Source organism: Mustela lutreola, chromosome 5, assembly GCF_030435805.1.
Source record: "Mustela lutreola isolate mMusLut2 chromosome 5, mMusLut2.pri, whole genome shotgun sequence".
Lineage (NCBI taxonomy): Eukaryota > Metazoa > Chordata > Mammalia > Carnivora > Mustelidae > Mustela > Mustela lutreola.
The window spans coordinates 50,643,294-50,663,785 of NC_081294.1; the positions used below are offsets into that span (position 1 = coordinate 50,643,294).

General features: G+C 43.5%; 2 protein-coding genes across 10 annotated transcripts in view; one reads left to right on the forward strand and one right to left on the reverse strand.

The window, feature by feature from the left end:
* TTC1 (tetratricopeptide repeat domain 1) overlaps positions 1-6,181 on the forward strand; it is a 44,110-nt gene extending 37,929 nt beyond the window's left edge. For all 3 annotated transcript variants that reach the window (XM_059174201.1, XM_059174200.1, XM_059174202.1), the window contains exon 8: positions 5,548-6,181. In XM_059174201.1, the coding sequence (XP_059030184.1) occupies positions 5,548-5,681 (134 nt within the window). In that variant the 3' untranslated portion in view covers positions 5,682-6,181. The remainder of the gene's footprint in view (positions 1-5,547) is intronic.
* Positions 556-20,492, reverse strand: part of PWWP2A (PWWP domain containing 2A) — a 51,283-nt gene continuing 31,346 nt past the window's right edge. For 2 of the 7 annotated variants that reach the window (XM_059174199.1, XM_059174191.1), the window contains exon 3: positions 13,471-15,665. In XM_059174199.1, coding sequence (XP_059030182.1) covers positions 15,652-15,665 — 14 coding nt within the window. In that variant the 3' untranslated portion in view covers positions 13,471-15,651. Of the gene's footprint in view, positions 1,769-3,323; positions 5,048-13,470; positions 15,666-17,213; positions 17,371-18,048; positions 18,169-20,492 lie in introns of those variants that run through there. The other 5 variants (XM_059174193.1, XR_009353826.1, XR_009353825.1 and 2 more) reach the window with 5 other exon arrangements.

A 20,492-nucleotide genomic window follows, 5' to 3' on the forward strand; every position in this document is an offset into this window, starting at 1 on the left:
AGATTTGAGGAAAGCAGTCAGCAACTGTTATGTTTCCTTTTGTCCTTTTCTCTTGGAAGATTACCCTTGTAGCTGTGATGAGGTAGGAAATGTAAGTTTTAAAAGGACCTAGGGTATGATCAGTGGTGCTGGCCGGAGCACCCTGGGAAGCTCGAAGCTTTTTTAAGGGACTGGTAGTACTGGTTAGTAATCAGTGCCCTATTTATTTGGCTTTGCTCAAATCTAGTGATTTTCACTTTTTTTTTTTTTAAATAGGAAAACTTCTCTTTACTTTTTAAGATTTCATTTATTTATTGGAGAGAGAGACAGAAATAGCGAGAGAGAGCAGGAGCAGGAAGGAAGGAGAGGGGGAAGCAGGCTCCCTGCTGAGGAGTCTGATGGAGGACGTGATCCCAGGACCCTCGGACCACAACCCGAGCTGAAGGCAGACGCTTAACTGACTGAGCCACCCAAGTGCCCTAGAGAACTTCTTTTTTAAAGATCTTAGCGATTACACCAAATTAGAACGGCTAGTAAAATAAAAGCAAGGAAAAAAACTTATATGAAACCACAAAGTAGAAAACAAAGAGTGGTATTTTATTTGTATCAGTTCAAATGTATAGCATTTATTATAATCAGAATAACCAGGCAAGTTTGATGAACGTAATAATTTGAAATGGGATTTGGATGGTAGGCACAGCCTCCTGAGTATCTGTATCTAATTTATTTCTGAGTTTTCACTTCACAACCTTAAATATTTTGTCCACCTAGGTAAATGGTAAAAACAATTTCAAAGGTAGAACTGATGAGACCTTTTCAGAATCCCTGAAGCTCCTCAGCTCAGCTGGCGCACACCGAGGGCCGAGGTTCAGTGTCTGCTCTGCATGTAGGAGCACCTCGAGAAGCCTGGCTGCTTAACCTTGTAGGGGAGACAGACCAGCGCCTTCCTGGGGTTCAGCTCTGTACACACTGGGTGATGAGCTGAGCCTCATCTTGGCAGCAAGATGAGGGCCAGAGCTGTGTACTTGGGAGGCCAGATGATGATGCTGACAGATCTCTGGATAAGCCTCAGTTGCAAACAGAAAAGGATGGGATGAAGGCTTTTGTTGTCATCATTTGTAAATTGTTTTGTCCTATATCCTGGCCTGGCCATGATATCTCAAACAAGTAGAATTGCTAAAAATCTGTACATGTATGTTTGCGGTTCTTTCTTAATCTCCTGTCATCTTGTATTGAACTGCGAGGTGGAAGATAAAGTTTGCTTTCTCCAAAAAGTAACGTGGGCTATTTTCACATCATGTAAGAGGGACACTCCGCCCAGGCAGCCTGTCCCACCAGTCACTCGAGACAGGTGTCCACAGTTAGTTTTCAGTACCAGGCTTCTCATCCTGATTCCACTGGCCAGATACAAAAGCAAGTTATTTGGGAGGGGCTGGATCGCAGAATGCATTGCTCAGCCCAGTTTCCCGTGAGAACTCGTTCAGAATGCACATTGTTCAGATTCCATCCCCATCCTGCTGAATCAGAGATGGCGGGGGGTGGGGGGAGTGGGGCGTAGCACTCAGAGTTCTGATAACCCCTCTCCGTGTTTCTGGGCCACGCTGGAGTTTATCCAGCACTGTGTGGGCATATGACTGCTGTGTGGGGACAGAGTCCAGGCAGCCCAGGAGAGGACCTCAAAGGGAGTGATGGAGGTGCGGCCAGGTGTGGTCAGCCTCTCTGCTCTGAGCAGTTCCTCCTGAGCAGAAGCAGTGTGTCATGAATTTTGCCTTCCCCTCTTGTGCTGTAGCTGCAGCAGAGAAAAAAGGAAAAGCAGATATTTCACAATGCACTAGACTTGAGATCGCAGACAGCTTTCTGTGGCCAGCCATTCCTTTCCACATTCCATTTCTGGTGTTTATTAGGACAAGCTGTCACTGGAGAAATGAGTCAGCTCACTGTGGGTTGTCACCATTTACCAAGTAGGTAGGGGTACAGGGTTCTAGAACCAGCTCCCTTACCCAAGGTCACAGGAAAGTCTTGACATTGTCACTGACTCTTAAAATTACTGAAGCCATACATTCCCTCAGGGAGTATCAGTGTGTATATTTTCACCACTTTCTGCCTCATTTCCTTGTTGTCACTCCTTCACCTCCTCTCAGGAGAACCATTCCCGCTTCTTTGACAGTTCTGTCAGGCTTATTTCAGCCTCCAGTTTCACCCAAGAGCTCATCTAGGCATTTGATTTGGCTATGATTTTTATCTTCCATATTCTGCGCTGTCTCGTTTTTTGATAAGCCTTTTTCTTAGAGGAAACCAAGAGACAGCTTTTGTGGCTTAGGGCCTGCCTCATAAGAGGAAATGCCATGTCAGGATTCAGCTATATCCCATTGGGCCCAAACACCAGGGATCTTGAGGTGAAAATAAATGGCATTCCTGGCTCCCCTCAGAGTAAATGGACCACTCCACAGTGAGTATCTCCAAAGACAAGTTACACATGATGTGTCCATTGGGTTATTGTGATATATTGTGATACAGTGATGCTTAGAGGCATAATATCTCTTGTCCTAAACATTCTTGTCTGAGCACAAGCAGTTCTGGACTCTTCTCTTTGCCTGCAATCTAAGCAAACAAGAGGAGATTCTAAGTCAGGGACATGTTGACACGTTCTGGCTGAGTGATGGTGCCAGATCTGCTGCAAGTAGAAATCAAGAAACCCAATTGAGTACTCCCCAGATAGGGAAGGTGTCGAATGTGGCAGCCAGTGCAAAGGACAGCAGAGAGGCTAACTTGGCAGATGATCCTATCTTAGGGACTAGAATGCTGCACTAGTCTCGAGCGTCCAGCCTGACTCTAAACAGCATCAGGGAAATTCAGTGTGACTGTGTATCTGTTTATGAGCAGGACTTGTTCAGTGAATTAATGCCTTCTTTCCTGTGTGATGTTGTACTGACTTTCTGTGAGAACCACCTCCAGGGTTTCCTCTTCTGATTCATTCATCCCTTTGCCATAGTGTTATTAACTGAGAGCTCAATTCTCAAACCATCAGCGGCCTTCCCTGTGGCACAAGAACCAGAGACCTGTGGCCTGGCTCACAGGATCCCTCCAGGACATGCCCTTCCACCTGCCTTTGAGTCCACTGGACACGCTGCTCGCCCTTGCCTGCCCTTCTGTATGCATTTATTCAAACCATGTTTGCCCGCACTGTCCGTTCCTCGGTCTCAAGTGTCTACAGTCCTGTGGGCCCTTGGGTGGTGATTCAGATGCGCACTCTTAGGCGGGAATCTGCCGGGTCTCCCCTCCTCCCTGCCCCCTGGGAAGGAGTCCTCTTATTAGCTCTCCTGGCACACTGTATCTCCGCTTACCTCTGAACCTTCGGCTTCCACGTGCACAGCTGTCTTCCCCTCGCATCTCAGCTGCTTCTTGTGCCACCACACACAGCAAGATGCCACACATGTGAACTTGGGACTGTGGGTCAAATTCAGGTCTGGTAATCTGTGGTCTTCTGATGGCAGACTTCCCCACTCTGTGTCTCTAGTAGGTGTCTCAGGCACTTGGCGTCCCTTGTGTCCTTGAGCAAGCGGAACTGCCTGTGCTCTCGTCACAAGATAATAGAGTAAAACTGCTGCGGAATGTTAAAAAGGCTGAGAAGGAAGGAAGACGACTAATAGCTCCATGTGTAGGTTGACCCCACAGAGAAGCAGAACCATGATTGGAATAGAAGGATGAGAGACTGATTGGGGACGTCCCTACAGCGGGGATGGGCGGAGAACTGTCAGGTGCCTGCAGAGGAGAGAGGAAGCCCATAGGAAAAGTCTCACAGCAGTGCAGTGCTAAGAAAGTTCCAGCAGAGACCGTGAGGACCCACAGTCACCTGTCAGAGTTCCTGGGCTGCCCCTACGGTGCTCGGTCATGGACAGGTACGCGCCGCCTGCAGTGGGAGAAGCACGTTTTCCTGAGTGCCTCTCCACAGAATCAGTTCAGCTCAAAGGGCCAGGCTCGTGGTGGTGGGCCGGGTCTGCAGCCAGTCAGGCAGAGGGAAAAACCTGCTGAAGGCCCTCAGTGTCCCTCTCCATCTGCAGCTTGAATGCTTGGCCCCTTACCATCTGTGACACGCGGTGGCACGCCAGCGCCCGGTACCTCCTGGTCGGTACCTCTGAGCACTGACGCGTGTGGTCTGTCCTGAGACGCCTTCCTCTCAGCCCCTGCACAGGCCGCTGAGCTCTCCTGCCTGGGGCACGCCCATCCTTGTGTCTGTGTGTCCTGGCCAGACTGAGAGCGTCCCAAAAGCCAAGAACCAGCTTTACTCTGTAGCTCCTGTCGCACCACAGGGATGATACTCTACAGTGGCTGCTCCGTGGTCACCGCGCCGCAAAATGGCCTTGCGGTGGCCCTCCATCCAGGAGCGCCCCGGCCTCTGCCAGTCCCAGCAGCTTGGGCGATGGGGTTGCTATTGCTCCCGGGCAGCATGATGTGAAGACGTTTTGAGATTCAGTCTCACGTCACTCACTCCGAAGAGCCAAGGCTTGTGCCAGCGGTGACATTTCATTTGGCTTCTTGAACTGCTTGCTCCCTTCCCGGTTCTCCTTCCTCAACCCCAGGACAGACTGCCAATGCTCTGGGTCCCTCCCACTTGCCCGAGGACGCCCCCTCCTTTTTGTGCTTGTTGTGTCCCCTACCTGTGCATCCGTCCACTCGAGACCGTGCCCTGGCCGGCACCTGTGTGCAGGGATGGGCTGTGCCAGCGAGTCTCGGTAAACAGGCACGCCCGGCACATGTGTTCAGGTTAGGGTTGGGAAGCCTGCCTGCAGAATGCTCAGCCTGGGTTCTGGGAGCTTCCTCAGAATATGGAGAGCTTCTGGGGGCTAAATCTTAGACTGAGACCAAAAATTCTTTCCATGAATTATTAGAAAAGGCCTTGACATTTAAAGGCAATGTGTCTGTAAGTTCTTTACCTGGGCTTTACTTCAAGGTGGAGGCTTCAGAGGGATAAAGTTGATACACGTGGGAGGGCAGGAAGGAACCTATAGCTCCGATGATTAGGATTTCTTTCCCTTTGACCCCATTCTCCTCTCCATTGGAAACAGACCTGCAAGAAAAATTATAACAGTTTAGACAGGGTCATAACTGTGTATTATTCTATCCCAGTCAACATTTTCCAGAACACTCTTAGTTTCAAATATTGCCGCATAAGTCCCTGTAAATCTCTCAAAAGTCCTGAAAACCCCAGCTCGAGGCATACAAACTCCTTGGCGGTCAGTTTGGCCATCATTCATCCCAGGGTTTGTGTCCTTGGTTCTCTAGCCAGACTGGACAGGAAGCTGTGCTTTCCCAGAGGGAGCCAGCAGGGCTCCCTCACAATCATCTCTGAGATCACAGGCATGGCGGCGGGGGCGGGGGGGGGGGGCGGTACTGAAGTGATGACATTGCCAAAGGGACTGAAAGTTTCATAGTTTTAAAAGCAGCAGTTGCTTTAACTGCAGAGAGATGCTTTTTATACTTTATAATCAGATAATAAGGCAGGACCATTTGGGGTCTGAATTTTATTTATTTCCCATATTTATCTGAATTTTCCCTTTTACATTTTAGGTAAACTAAAAGATCTTGGGAACTTGGTTCTTCGACCTTTTGGACTCTCCACAGAAAATTTCCAGATCAAACAGGATTCCTCTACTGGTTCCTACTCCATCAATTTTGTTCAAAATCCAAATAATAATAGATAACAATGTTAACAGTAGCTTGTAAAGCTGGCTTAGAGATTGTGTGCTGCTTACTATTTAGCAAGGGGGAAGGCCCTGCCAGTATTTAACTTTTAAAAGCGTTTTATCTCAAAAATAGGCTATCTCCTAGGGCCCAGTGCTCCCTTTTCCCTCTTGTTTTATAATCAGGGTGAAATGCACTTCTGATGTCATAAGCCTGATTTGATTCCCATTTTAAGGTGGTGTCTGTGCAGCTGTTGCCCTTGGTTCTGGCTGTTCTCGGCTTTGTCTGGGATGAAGCCTGCTTGTCAAAGCTGACTTCCCTAAGCTATAACACGCGAGCCCAGCTGGAGAATCTCCTGTCCCAAGCAGACCTGCGGGTTGGAGACTACCCAGATGTGATTTCCTGGGGTTCCTGCCTGCTGTCCCCTCTCCCTGATTACTCACATTGCTCAGGCTGCCGGGCATGGGCTCCGGCAGCTCCTGGTTTCCTCTGTGGTAAATAAACGCTTTCTGTGACAGTCTGAGCTGGCTTGTGAATTTTGTCCCCATAACGACAGCTAAAGCAGAAGGCTTCTCTGGCTTCGAGAGCAGTGTTGCTGAGTGTTACTGGAGCCCACAAATCTCTCCAAAGTCTTGGTTGCCACCTCGAAGATGATCTTGAAGAAGTGACCATTCTACAGCATACTAGAATGCAGAAGAAACTCCATCTCACAGACTGTCTTGGGCCTCTTCAGGTTTGTCAGATCATTATGAAGTGAGTGTCTTTGCCCAAGAATCAGTCTTAACGGTGTCAACCTAAAATAGTTTCCTTCAGGTAGTGTGCTATGTAAATTCCAGAACAAACCATCATTGTTTAGGCTACATGAACCCCGAGGTTTCAAAGGTAGGTTGAGGTTTTTTCCTAGTCATCGATGATTGCTGGTGAGAAACTTCCCATTGCTCTGGTTTGAATGTCAAAGGCAGTGACGTGCAGATTTCATCTTAGAAAGGAAGTGCGCGTCTCATTGTGCGAGGAACGCTGCAGTGGCCTCCTCCGAGCGTGAAGCATGCAGTGCTGCTTTGATCTGTGCCTTAAAGCCCCTTCGCAAGTGTCCGCAGTAGCAGAACGACATGCGGTCCTAACTGTGATACCCTGAGCCTGTCCGGATTGTGAAAATGAAATTCTTCGTGGAGTTAACAAGGGGTAAGGGAGAGGGAGAAAGAGCGTGGTTACTTTTGCTTTGCTATCTTTGTGGTAAGTCTGGCATCTAATAATCAAAAAGAGTGTGCGTGTGAAATCACAGAAGTTGCCAGAGCCTCAGCAGTGAAGGCCTTCCGTGTGTCAGGCAGTGCCAGGATGGCAGCTCCCAGCTCTTCCTCCACACCCCCGCCCCCCGCCCTGGGGACCCCTTCACACTCAAGAAAGTCTAAACAGTGTTTTGGTTTATGTGGATTACATCCATTGATGTCAACCAGATGAGAAAATAAAACTGAGATTCTCTTAAATATTTAAGTAATTCCTTTAAAAATAAATACATTTCCTGTTAGTATAAATAATATTTTTAGAAAAATACCTCCAAAAACAAAAACTTTCAGTAAGAGGAATGACATTATTCTATTCTACATTTTTGCAAGTCCTTTTCACATGTGGGCTTATAGAATATAGCAAGATTCTCAGATCTTTCTGCACTCAGGTTGTTACGGTATCACGTCCCAGAGTCTGGAAGGTCCTACACTACCCATACCCGTGACAGCAGGACAGTGAGAAAAGCAGATGCCCCCTTAGTATTGTCGCAAAAAAAGCTTTGACCCTGTGGAGACCTGAAAGGGTCTCAGGAACTTCTGAGAAGCCTCAGCCCACTTGTTTGTTTTTCTTAATATCAGCTCTACACCCAATGTGGGGCTTGAACTCTTGACCTCAAGATCAAGAGTCACGTGCTCTACTGACTGAGCCAGACACAGTCCTCAGACCACATCTTGAGAGCTACTTTGTCAGATTATGACTTTTAAGTGTAATGGCTGAAACTTGGCAAAGGCAGGGGCTGAGATCCCTGAGCACCTCTCTGACCCTCCAGGGAGTGGGGAGATAGACGTGTTTGCCTACCTACAGCCTGCCCTAAGACACTACCCTTGCTGCAGGCTCCAGAGGTTTTGCTTCTCAGGCCTTCCCCTTCTTCCTCTCCCTTCTCTTCCACCTCCTCCACCACGACCTCCATCACTACCACACGGAAATCTCACTATGGGCCAACTAATGCATCTGGAAAGGAAAGGAAGGGAATCTAACTAGATGTCAATTTTCTTAATTTTATTAATTGTGAATTTCTTAATTCTCTTAAGCCAAAGAATGTTGTTTTGTTGTTGTTGTTTGTTTGTTTTTTTAAGTCAACCACAGTTCTCTACTTGCAAATCTGGGAGAAAAAAATAGATACAAACCTTTTGAAAATGTTTGACAATAGAATGGATGTAATAGAAAAGTTTAATATTGTGTATGTTCTTACTCCAACAATATTGCAGTGGATCAAAATAATTTTGGATCACCTTCTAGAATTTCCTTGAAGACTTTAAGACACACTTTATTTAATTACTATGATCTACTATTCCCTGTCTGCCTCCCTGAGCTCCTAGAAGGTAAGGGCCATCTTTATGTTCTTAGCACCAACACCTACCCCTCTACCAGAAGCCTAGTAAATTGGTATTAAAGGAATTCTACAAGGAGTGTTCTTAGTGTGAAAAACCATCACTATCCAGAAGTCTCCAGATTTCTGTACACTGTGATCAGTCCCTGGTTTTTAAAACGTCTCCTTTGTTAACAATTATCTGTTATCTCAAGGTAAGTAGAAACTAGGCATCTTCCTCAAAATTTCAAGACCCAGCAAGTGATTCAAATGTCAGCTTAGAAGGTTTATGTGCTATTTTTTCACCTTCCAAAGAATGTGGTGGGAGGCAGTGCAAGCTGGGCTTCACCTAGTCAAGACCAGGAGATTGATCTAGGCTTCCCTGTGTATTGCCCAGAATGGCCACAACACCCTGCAGTTTAGGGTCCCAGTTGTGTCTACAGTAGTGTTTTTGTTTGGGTAGGTGTGAAGTCCTGGCTAATTTAGAGGGCTCTGCTAGGATTTCTTAATAGTGAATCCAGTACTTTGTAAACATGAAACTTAAAAAGACACTTTGCAAAGAAAATCACTTTAAACCAATCGAGCCCATCATGTGCCACCATGTAGAATTCCCTCAGGTATCAAGCACTCAACCTGGCTCTTAAGCCTACGTCTCCTTGTCTTTAAATTTTCATTTTTACATCTTAGATATCTGCAAGGATTTGTATATGTCCAGGACTTCCAGGAATCCCCAGCTTGTCCTCTCCTTTCAGCCTCTGCACCTTTTCCCAGATCACATTTCCACTGAATCTTGTGTTTTCTCTGTATCTCCACCTGTGTCTTAAGTACCCCTCTCTGACTTCCATTCACTGGAGCCTCCTGCAGAAGGTTCACCTGGGAACTGGGACTATTTCTGCAACAAAGTCCTACTGCAGAAGGTTCACCTGGGAACTGGGACTATTTCTGCAACAAAGTCCTACTCATCTGCTGCTTTTTCTATGGGGAGGACACTGTGGATTAGTTCCTTTTCCTCACATCACGGATCTGAATTATGGTTAAATTCTGTTCTTAAGATCCTCTTCTTTTTCCCAGAAGACTACTTACCATACAAGGTTTGCCTTCCATCACAAGCACTACCCCTGGGTTCTTCCCCTGTATCCTTTTGTTCCTTGTCCCACCCGCAGAATGCCATGTCTTGATTACAAGTTGTTGTGCTTGTAGGGTAGAGACTATTACACCATGCCAACATGTGGAGGCTGGGGAGTGGCCGAGCGTACTAGCTAATGACCTGAACATCATGGCATTGGGCCTACATTTGAGCTTCAGTAAAATGACAAGACCTCACACACTGGACCTTCAGAGTTACTCAGGTATAGTCAAAGGCATGAATGTTTGTTTAGTCTATGACAAAAGTCCTATTTCCTGCAACATTTTGTGTCCTTGAAAGTAGGGAACTGCTTTTAGAAGGATTTGGAAGGAACTGCTTTTGGAAGGAACTGCTTTTGCCTGGTGATTATTTCTGGTGCTCTGTGGGTCCCTGAGCTGGCCTCTAAGACTATGGCTGAATTACGTTTCACAAAGCTGTCATTCTGGAATTCAGACTGATTTAGGAAGACCAGACAAGGACATTCTGGAGGTATTTTACAGTCTGAATAGACTGCCGTGGGATGGGAAACTGGCAGCAGGTGTTAAATGCAAACCTGATCGGAAGATTGACTTGCAAGGGTTGTCTGTCTCATCCTAAGAGCTAACCAGACCAGCAAATCCTTCTTTTATGACTCCAGTTTAGCCAAAGTTGGAATGTCAAAGAGGAAGGCATTGATAGGAGACCAAGGACGAAGGGAACAGCTGTGCAAGTGAATGGCTGCTTTAATCTCCTTAAGAAAGATCTTTAAAGGGAAGGGTCCAGTAAACCGTCTTAAGACCAGAATGCCAATCTGAGAAACCCCCTAGGACAGAAAAATCAGTGACTTAAGCCTCTGTCCCTCTTACTCTGGTATCTTCTTCCTTAAGCTTTCTGTTGGCCAGAAAGGCAGCACTGAGCTGTGGGAGCTCAGTGTTTTGGGTGCATCCTATAGGCCTGCAGCCAGGGGTCACTGTCAGCCTGGTTTTATCTTTGTTCTATGCTGCTATTGCTGGAATCACTTCTGTGATCCTGCCTTTCACCTCATCCCTCCCTTATTTCTTATATCTGTCAGTGTGTACTACTCTGTGCTTGATACATACCCCTAAACCCTAGTAAAATCCTGGAGCAATTTTGGTGAGATGGGTCTGCTCCTTTTGTGTCTGCCTCCTCCGTGCCATGGTAGTAACAAGCCTAGTCCTTCTGTCACCTTCCTTTCCTTTAAAGGAGGAAGTATATGCACAGCAAAGAAATCTGTGCCTTCAGGGAACTGTACCAAAAAGGGAGGGGGTAATTTCCTGTTGCTTCCTTCTATCTGTGAAGAGCTGCCCTGAATCCACACTAGACCAAGCCCATTGACGCTCCTGATAATGAGAAATGGATTACTTGCCACCAGCCAGCCCGAGAGGGGGGGCTAAAATCACCCCCAGAGCCTCAGAACAGTTGCTTCAAACCCTTCAGGAGACGAGCAGAGAAACCAATAACATGAGTTTATGGAAACTCTGAGGATGGCCTCATATTTCAGAGCACTAAACATTTCAGTCTTCCTGGCTGCAGGCTGGTCATGGTGAAGCTAGGGGTGCATACATGAGGTTCATTGGTTCTACCAGTCTGCCTTTACAAATGTTTGGAATACTCTGTAATAAGAATATTGCCATCTTCTAATTTTCTAACCTTCTGAGGCCTGCAAACTAGGAATCAGCTCCATCACGTAGGAGTTAAGTTCTACCAGCCAGAACTAGAAATATGACTCTACCTTCTTTTCCCTCTCACTCAAGGGGAAACTTTGGAAGCTCACATTTCCCTCTCAGCTAAAGCGTGGCATGGCCTGCTCTCCCGCTGCCAAGGAAGCCTATAGCTAACGATTTAGGGCCATGATTCAGTCCCAGCTCCTAGAGCTCTAGCTTGCTAATACAGAGCACCCAGGTGGGAATTCGGCCTCAAGCACTCCACCTAGACTCACTAGACGGCCACCTCCTACCGCCTGAGCATCCCAGGGCCCTCCAACTCCCCAAGCGTGGCAAGTCTGAAATCCACACACAGTCAAGTCTTCAAACAGACTAAAGACAGAAATCCTCAAGGAAGCCAGGAATGGGAAGACAGGGAATGGAGTGAAGTGGGGAGAACGGGTTATATTTTTAAAGAACGTAGGCTTTAGTGCACGGTCTCTGGTATTTGGTCTCAAGTCCACATTGTTTTATAGGGATAGTTTGACTACCCCAAATTAGAACGCGCCGTTTGCAACTGTACTTCATAACAGTCAGTGGGAGGAAAGGTCAGGTAGTTTCCTGGGGCTGTGTGACACGGATTAGACCTTGCCATTGGCAGAGTTGGCATCAGAAACCAGGAGTTAGAGCTTCAGCTCCTGCTACAAAAGTGTTTCCAGCCTGCCTTGTTCTCCACAGGTGTTAAAGGAGCTCCATTTAAACCTGTGAAGGATCCCCTCCCTCCCTGTCTTCTGCAAGGCTGCTTTGTCTTACTGGAGCCCCTGGCTGTGCTTTTCTGGAACAGTGACACAGCAGGTACTCCTTTACTCAGGGTACTTCACACTGCTGAGAGTTCACCTTCTTTGGATCACAGGTCTGAGCTGTCCACTCAGGAGCCACAGCAATTGGGCACTGAGCTTATAGACAAAATTCAAATATTAAGATTAGACCATTTCATTTATGGTACAAAAATTCCATCTTCCCTGTCTTGGGCCAGTGTGGCTGTGTGATGGTGTCAGGAAGGTAACTGGTAGAACTTGGGTTAGAATCCACGTCTGTAGAAGCAGGTCATTTGTATAGAAACATCCTGCTCTTAATATCAGCAGCTCAACTTGGCTTCCTTTGTGTTAGGTTGCCTGGACAGATGTGCCTCACAAGGAAATCAGGGCTAATCCTAGAAGTATTCTTAAGTACAGTGACCTAGCCACGACGTTTGGCCAGCTCTTTCTTTCTCTGGCACAGTATTCCTGAAGTACATTCTTTCATTCCAGGATCATTACCTTATTGATATCAGCAAAGGAGTTGTTAGACCATGAAATCTCATTGTGATGTTCATCACTAGAGAAAGGTGTGCTTAAAGGTAACACAGTGTGCTCTATTCAAAGCACTGAGGGAAGAATCAGTCATTACTTGAAAGAGGAGAAATGAGTTATCGGGTATAAAAGGAAAACAGCTTACTTTTTTCTACAATCCAGAAAGGTACTGGTACACATTCCATACATGATTTAAGGGCAGGAATCCAAACTTAGATTTTCTTACATGAAGATAGCCCCAGAAAGATCCCAAGTTGTAGCCATGGGTCTCATCCCTCATTCCCTCTCCTGTTAGGTGTGTCTGTCATCATGGGACACACGCATGCAACACGATCAGGAGTGTATTGGGGCAGGGTGGGTGTCCTGTGGAGACCTTCTGGATAATGTGCACATCATCTACCTTGGTTCTCTCTAGTTCCATTTTCATTACTAGGAAGCCTGAGGGGGAAAAGGATACTAACAGAGCCAGATTCCAATGGCCTCCTTTTTTATACTCATTTTAGATAAACTGAAATAGGATAATGTTTGCGAGAATAAAGACTCCATGTATACTCTGGAGTAAGAGGCAGCCTTCGAAAGGCCTGCTTTACTCAAATGGGGGTGCAGTGCGGGGGAAGCACACTAACGTTAAGTTTTGGGGTCAGTCTAAAAAAAATCTCAGCTGTCTGGTAGGTTTTAAGAGGCTCGTTTTTTCCTGATAGTAGTGTTTCTGTTCAAACACATTGGACATGCTGGGCTTTTAAAGAAGCAACCATTTATCTGTAAGGGAAGGACATCTTAAAAATTGAAACAAACATACCAGTAGATATTTGCTCAATTACATCCAGCTCTGAAGGGTAGCATATTTGTTTCCATCAGAAAACAGTCATGTTGTGCACAAGATCCTAATAAAACTCTTCACCATTCCTCTACTCCTTGATCGTGGAGGGTCCCCTAAAAATCTTCCAAGGATTAAAGAAAAACAGGCTGTTCTCCAAAGGAAGCAATGGTACTTACAGCCACTCCCTAAAGAACTAGTGACTGAAACTTAATAGTTAAAAAATAATGAGCTCTAGAACCTAACTCCTAAAAAGTAAACAAAAGTTTTTAAATAACTAAATTTTAAAAAATCAAGACTTTATTGGATAAATGTTACACAACATTCTTTAACATTTAAGTCTTAGCATACTTTAGATGAGAAACAACTTTTGTCATTCAAGTCTACAAAATGAAATAGGCTTGTGAAGATTTGAAATACAGACAAAGGTAGCATGGAGCAAAGCTTAAATATTAAGCAACTAAAGCAATGAAAAAGTGAAACAGCAACATGGTATGTCTAGATCTTAAATACCACCAAATTTCATTTATTAAAAAACGAAAACATGGTTTATAACAAAACACCTTTGAGAATTTTGTCATGAAAAAAAATATTTAGATAACTTATAAGAATTGGGAGAGATCAGGTTTTGCCTTTGTATTTTTATTCTCGGTCATTTCCATCACTGCGCAAAGAATCCTAAAGCTTCATTATTGTACAGTCACCGTGGTGTGGAGTTACATGATTCTTGAAGTGAGCCTGAAAGGTACTGCTGGTGTTCGATCTCAGAAAGAACAAGATGGACTCCACCCTAAGCCCTAGGGCCGTGAAGAGGGGCCACAGAGCTACATGTAATCTTTAGAGCTCCCTGCTGCTCCAGTTCCTGAGCTGACGTTTTCAGATTTGATCAAATGTGTATAATGACTTCATGAAGATTTCCCAAAAGACTTTAGAATGTCCTCCAAACTTTAAATTACTTGCCATGTAATTAGAATTTGTATTAAGCTCACTAGAAGACTGTCTTCCTTTTCTTTTTGAGTTGTAAAAACAAGTCCTAGTCAGGTGTATGAGATGTTCTCCAGCTCTCACTCAGAACCTTTTCTTAATCCTGAGTGTGGGTCAAACCTATACAGTAAGATTATGGAAAATTAACAGATAATTTGAGCCAAATGCTCAGTTATCTGTTATGTTGCTTCAAATGAATTTTGTATTTTATTTTTTGGCATTTCCCCCCCCTTTTTTTGTATTAAGTAGTCAATATGGTCTATCTTTCTGGTTTAAAAAATAAATCCGTATTGCCACTAAAAAACTTCAGTTTTATTAAAAGTACGGCACCATCAAATATAAAATGCCTTAAAAATGTAGTACTAATAGGTCCATCTGTTTTCCTCATGAAAGTTTTTCCATTCATTAAAAAGAAAAATTAAGGTTTTTCATAATATGTATTTTCCAAAGACAAGAAAAACATTATGGTCTCCAGTAATAAGAATTCATGTTCCATGCATGAAAGCTCTTTATGGATCTATTCCTACTGCTTGTTCCCAGGGTCAAGTCCCACCTGACACCTGGGAGGGTATCTTGCAGTTGGAAGGAAGGGCTCTCCATGAGAGAGGTCCAGATCAAAATTCAGGAAAAAAGCCTTTCCACCACAGTAGAATTAAGAACTAGCTCTTAGAGTTCATATTTTCACTCTAAGGTCAACACTAGCCTATCCACTTTGAGTCAGAATTTAAAAGGTAAGAATGCAGTTATGAAAATGTGCACAAAATGTTAAATACTGGTGGCAAATAAATACATCTTAATATGTTCTAACAAGCAAACGTATATTCAAGATAATACAGCCCTGTTTTATTGAAGAAAGAAAAGATCCAAATTCTCTGCAGGGTGGGGCAGGGCACTTCACCATCCTTTTAGTAGGATGTTAGGAAATCTTTCCTGTTGTTTCCACTGGTACCCTGAAGGAGACCTTGGCCTCGCCTGGCAGCTATGACACTTGCTGTGTCCACAGGAGAGCCATCTTAGAAATACCTTTGCTCATATCTAAATGGATTAACAAAACCTTGGAGAAAGCACAAAATTTTAGTTTAAAAAATAATTCAGCATCTCTGTCTTCATCCCATGCCTTTTAGGCCTGTCCAAACTGTACTGAAAAGAACTTCACATTCAGAAAAAGCTACGGTCAGTGATTCTTGATACGTAAGATTCAAGTGAGTTCTCTGCGTGTTTCGTATCACTTTTCTCCTCCTCTCATGCATAACTTATTGCAACAGTTTCTGTTTTATAAAATATTCCCCTAATACCTTTTCTTCAGTTTCATATAGCAAAATTTGCAAGTGCCCCTTTATAGACTGTTGGTTTTAACCACTGCCTTAACATTAACTTCTTAGTGCAGCTTTAAAAATCTGAGTCTCCAATGTCATTCAGTCCTGATGCTCTGGTGTGGTGTCATTATGGGACCGGTCCATGAAACCAGCATCCTGCTAATGTCTTTGTGCTGAAATACAGTAAAGAAAAGGAAGAAAATGTAGTTAAGCACAAGTAAATAAGAGAAAAATGATGTCCTCGTTCTTTAAATCCAGCCCTATTTATGGGGTCACACTTGTTTCTTAAAATCAGCTAAACTTAACCAACATTTGAAAAGACAGTTTACTTCCACTCTAGACCAGCAGAAGCATTCATCTTATTTCCAAAGTACAACTGGCCAAATTCCACCATAAAACTGTTGTCACCTTCACAGAGTCAAGCTGCACTTGAGGTTTTTAAAAATCCTTGTTGATGAAGATTTGCCTAGTGAGGGTCTCCATGCTGCCCACCCCCTTCCGCCCTGGCACCCACATTCACCTCTGGAAGTCCGCGCCACTGCCAATGGCCGCTTTGAAGCGCCAGTGGCCTTCCAAGCACAGGCTGCCCACAGGCTGAAGCCGATTCACATACGAAACCAAGCCAGGCACGGATCAGCTGCTGACCGTACCATCTGCATATGTACAAAGAGCAAACGTGGGGGTGGAGGGTGCCTTCCCCAAGGTAGACACACCAGAAGGCATCCAGAGCACCATGTTGCTACTCGAAGATAACTTCTGTACACTAGACTGACCAATGTTGTCCCTTATTACACCAGCACACCAGATCAGGAACAGAGGCTCTCTTTACCATACCTCCAACATGAAGCGAGACTGAGCAAAACATTTATAGAGGACAAGGCTTAGAAAAATTACTGCCAGACAGCATGACCGGAATTTCTGCCCAGCGTTATCGACTTCCCTTTAATACCAAGTGGTAAGAACCCCACTGCAATCCTCTATCATCCTTGGTTAATGCCTCTCGGTTCCAGTAAACTAAGTGCCAATAAGAGTTTAAATTCCAAAAGAAGTGATCGTAGAGAGTATGATGATTTTTTTTTGGTCAAGTGTATTTTTAAACCAAAGATCTGTGGCATGTTCAGTGGAGTAATAACTGACAAAATAAACACAGAATGCAGAAAAAGAAAAACCACCCCCATCCTTCCCAATATTTAACTTCCAAAGATTTCAAAAGTCTTTGCCATTCTTTGCTAGAACTCTTGATCTTCTATTAGCTTCCTGGGTTGCCTTCCTGACTTACTGGATCAAGGCCTATAAAACACAGTAACAGGGCATTCTGCCATGTTTTTCTCAGGCAATAGCTAGCTGTAAATACCCCACACATCAGAAAAGAAGGTGAATAATCTTTGCTTCTGAAGAAACAGAATGCTTAACACCTTTAAATTTGATATTAAACTAAGAAACGTTTACTTTTTAAAACTGTTACTAAAATACTCTTTAGACCCACACAGAACTTTGGAAGTAAACTGAAAGGAAAAAAAAAAAAAAAGGTTAACAACCAACCAACCAATCCCATACATAATTCCATTTCTTTCTATTTATGACACAGTATTTGGCTTCAACCTTAGTGAGGCCTATTCAAGTGGACAAAAAAGCCCAGAGTTGAAGGAGGTCTTTCTATTCCTGCAAGAGGTACAGAGAACTAAAACACCATTCTCTCAAGAAATCATAAGGGTAGCTACCATCTCTAGAGTACAGTTCAGAGTCCAGAATCTCCCAGTCTCAATCTCTGATCCCAACTGTGCCGTTCTGACCCAGCTTGCAAATTACAGCTCCTGTGTAGTGTCAAGGCCCAATCGTGGCTCTTCGCTAGCTGCAAACACCACAGGGTTAAATAGCCTTAATTCAAGGAAGCAAAAAGAGATCATAAGTTCAAAAGCAGCACAGCAGAAATCCTTAAACCTTTCCATCAGTATAAGAGCCCAAAATAAACTTTAAGGCACTATCCAAAGAGGTCTTGGTAAATGCACTTTATTAAAGAAAAAGATTACAGCCCCTCTGAGTTTTGACTTTTCTTATGTAAATGACAATGGTTTTAAGGTTAATTCACTAATATATATATATATATATATATATATATATATATTCATATATGGATATATATATATTCTTATATATACACACATTAAGAATGACTAAGAAGTGGATATAAAAGTGACAAAGAAAGACGGAGATAGTGAAAAGATAAAGAAATCCACTATTTGACTTCATGGAGACTCAGTTGCTATTTGACATAGTTCTACAATCTGATACCAAATTTTTAGCACCCTAGGAAAAACTGTCATTTCACAGAAGCTCACAGGAGGCTGGCTCTACTATTTTTTCTTTTTAGCACAATTGAAAGTTATTTTCACTCATTAAAACTGTCACCTACATGAGGTACACCCAGCTACCAAGGTCAATGAAAACTACAGAAAAAGAACTAATGAATTCTTTCAGGTCTAGCCTTATCTACTTCAGAATGATTGATGACATGATGCCCTCTTCACTTTGTGGCAGGGCTTAACACAGACAGACCTGCCCGTCTCACTGTTAACTTCAATGCTCCCAGTCTGAATCCACAGTGGTCTGTCAGACACTGTAAGGGAGCAGCAGGACTCGTCACTGTCTGATGTAATAGCTGCCATTTGTTGAGACCTATGGTAGAAAAAACCAAGTTAACAAAAGTAGAGCAGTCATTTGAGTTCTTTTAAATCCATTTACAAAAAAAATTTTTAAAAATAAGACCAAAATGCAATTGAAATTTCATGCTGAAGGTATTCCAGATAACTTGCTGACTTCACAGGAAGTGAAGCTTGGGTTACTAAAGAGAACAGACTTTAGGTGTGTGCACACACCAGCACTGGCCAGGAGAGGGCACTCTCTGGCACAAGTCAGTTCATCAGCAAAACACCTTGGGGGGTCCACACTAAGATGCTAACTCCCACATGATGTTCCAGCTAAAAAATTCCTTCTAGCCAACCACTGAGCTAGGGTTGAAGTGGTCCTGATCTTCTCAATACATGGCGACGGCTGAAGTTGTCATCCTTGTCCATGTCAATCACTTCATCAATAAGCTCAAAGACCCTATTCTTGCAGAATGACCAGAAAATATCTGAATCCTTGTCTGCTTTGCAAATACTCAGGGCCTGACCTTCCTGTGTGAGACAGTACCTGCTTGCAATAAGCTTGACAAGATAAGCTTTCTCACTTGGGCTTTCAGAACAGAGACTTCAGATACAAAGAATAATTCAAATGAAGGATTGCTGTTTTAAGCCTTAATTTTAACAAATTTGTTTGTCGCCTTACTCCCTTATTTTAAGTAAAAACAATTCACATCAGGGTAGTCAACTCTGGGATCACTGATTTAGAGGATTTGTAGTCCTTATAATGAAATAATTATTTTTAGAATACTAAGGTACATCAAAAACAGTAACATATAATTGTAACTTTTTTAAAAGGCTTTTCTGACGTTGAGAAAGAAATCTCATACACGTGATCTATAAAAATAATTACTTCTGAATTTTAACTCCGAACAATTTTCTTAAATCAGATTTAATGAGGTTATTCACCCTTTTGTTCATGGGAAAACTTAAATATACCACGTAAGTATATCTTACATATTTAAATAGACTATTAACTGTAACCCAGCAGCAATCACAGAAGGAAAAAAAGTAATCTGAGTGCATGAAACAATTTAACTTCGAACCTCTCCCTCCATAAGTAAAACTTGCTAGGTTTCAATGATCATTCTAAATCTCTTTGGGGGGACGGGGGGGCCTGGGTGGCTCAATCGGTTAAGCAGCTGCCTTCAGCTCAGGCAATGATCCCAAAGTCCTGGAATCAAGTTCCACATCAGGCTCCCTGCTGAGCAGGGAGTCTGCTTCTCCCTCTGCCCAACTTGTGCTTGCTTGCTCTCTCTCTCGCTCTTAAGTGAATAAAATCTTTTAAAACAAATAGATCTTTTAAAAAAGGAAGAAAGTCGTGCTCTTAGAGCAAAGTTCAGCATTAAAAACTAAAGAGTTCAGATTATAAGATTACCGACATGTACCTGTTATCTTGCCAAACACTCTTTTAAGTTTTCCCTCAATACAATGTAGTATCATGCAACTTGTTCTCATTCTGGTTTTCTAGCCCTCATGCTATTTTTCTAACCACTTACTCTAATAAGGTTTCAATAGTTCTTCCCAGCCTACCAAGAAGCCCCTCCCTGCTGGATTCCTTGATAAAAACTAAACTGGGGGTGGCAATAATATGCTTGTAATCAACAGCATCTAAAAATGAGCAATGGGTAAAGAGGACTACCTTATAGAAAATATGGCCACAATGCACAAAGATCAAGGCCTTAGAATGTGTATTTCCCTTCTAACATGTGAAAACAATCTACTCAATCATACCAGTAGCAATAAACAATAAAAAGGAATGTTCAACTTAATATCCATTTTTTTTGCCACTTGGCAAAACAACACTAAAAACACCAGGATCCCAAGGGAATACAGCATTTGTACCAATCAGCTAATTTATGCAACTTAAAGACTGACAGGCATAGCTGTGTGCTTCTGATCCCTTTGTAAAGCTCTCCTAAGAGGACCTCCACTCCACTGAGCACCACCAGTGCAGATACATCTCCTGCCTCTGAAAGGATGTGGGATGAGCCAGGCAGAATTCTGGGATGGCAACTCATCATTAGTATTTAACGGTCTAAACCAGTTACTCTTCCTCATTCATTCACAGGCAGACATCATTTCTCCTTTGTCAGGCCCTGTGCTTGGCATAAGGAAGAATAGAAACTAGAGGAATAGATTGGAGTTTATGCAATACATAAACAAATGAGGCAAGAGCTGAAATAGGAGGTGAATATAGTTCTCCCTTCACTATAATCCCCATGACCTCCACAAATGCCAGAGAAAGTTAATGCATTCTTCTAGATATTTATGAACAATCTTACTACAATTATTGTAATCTCAGATAAGAATACATTA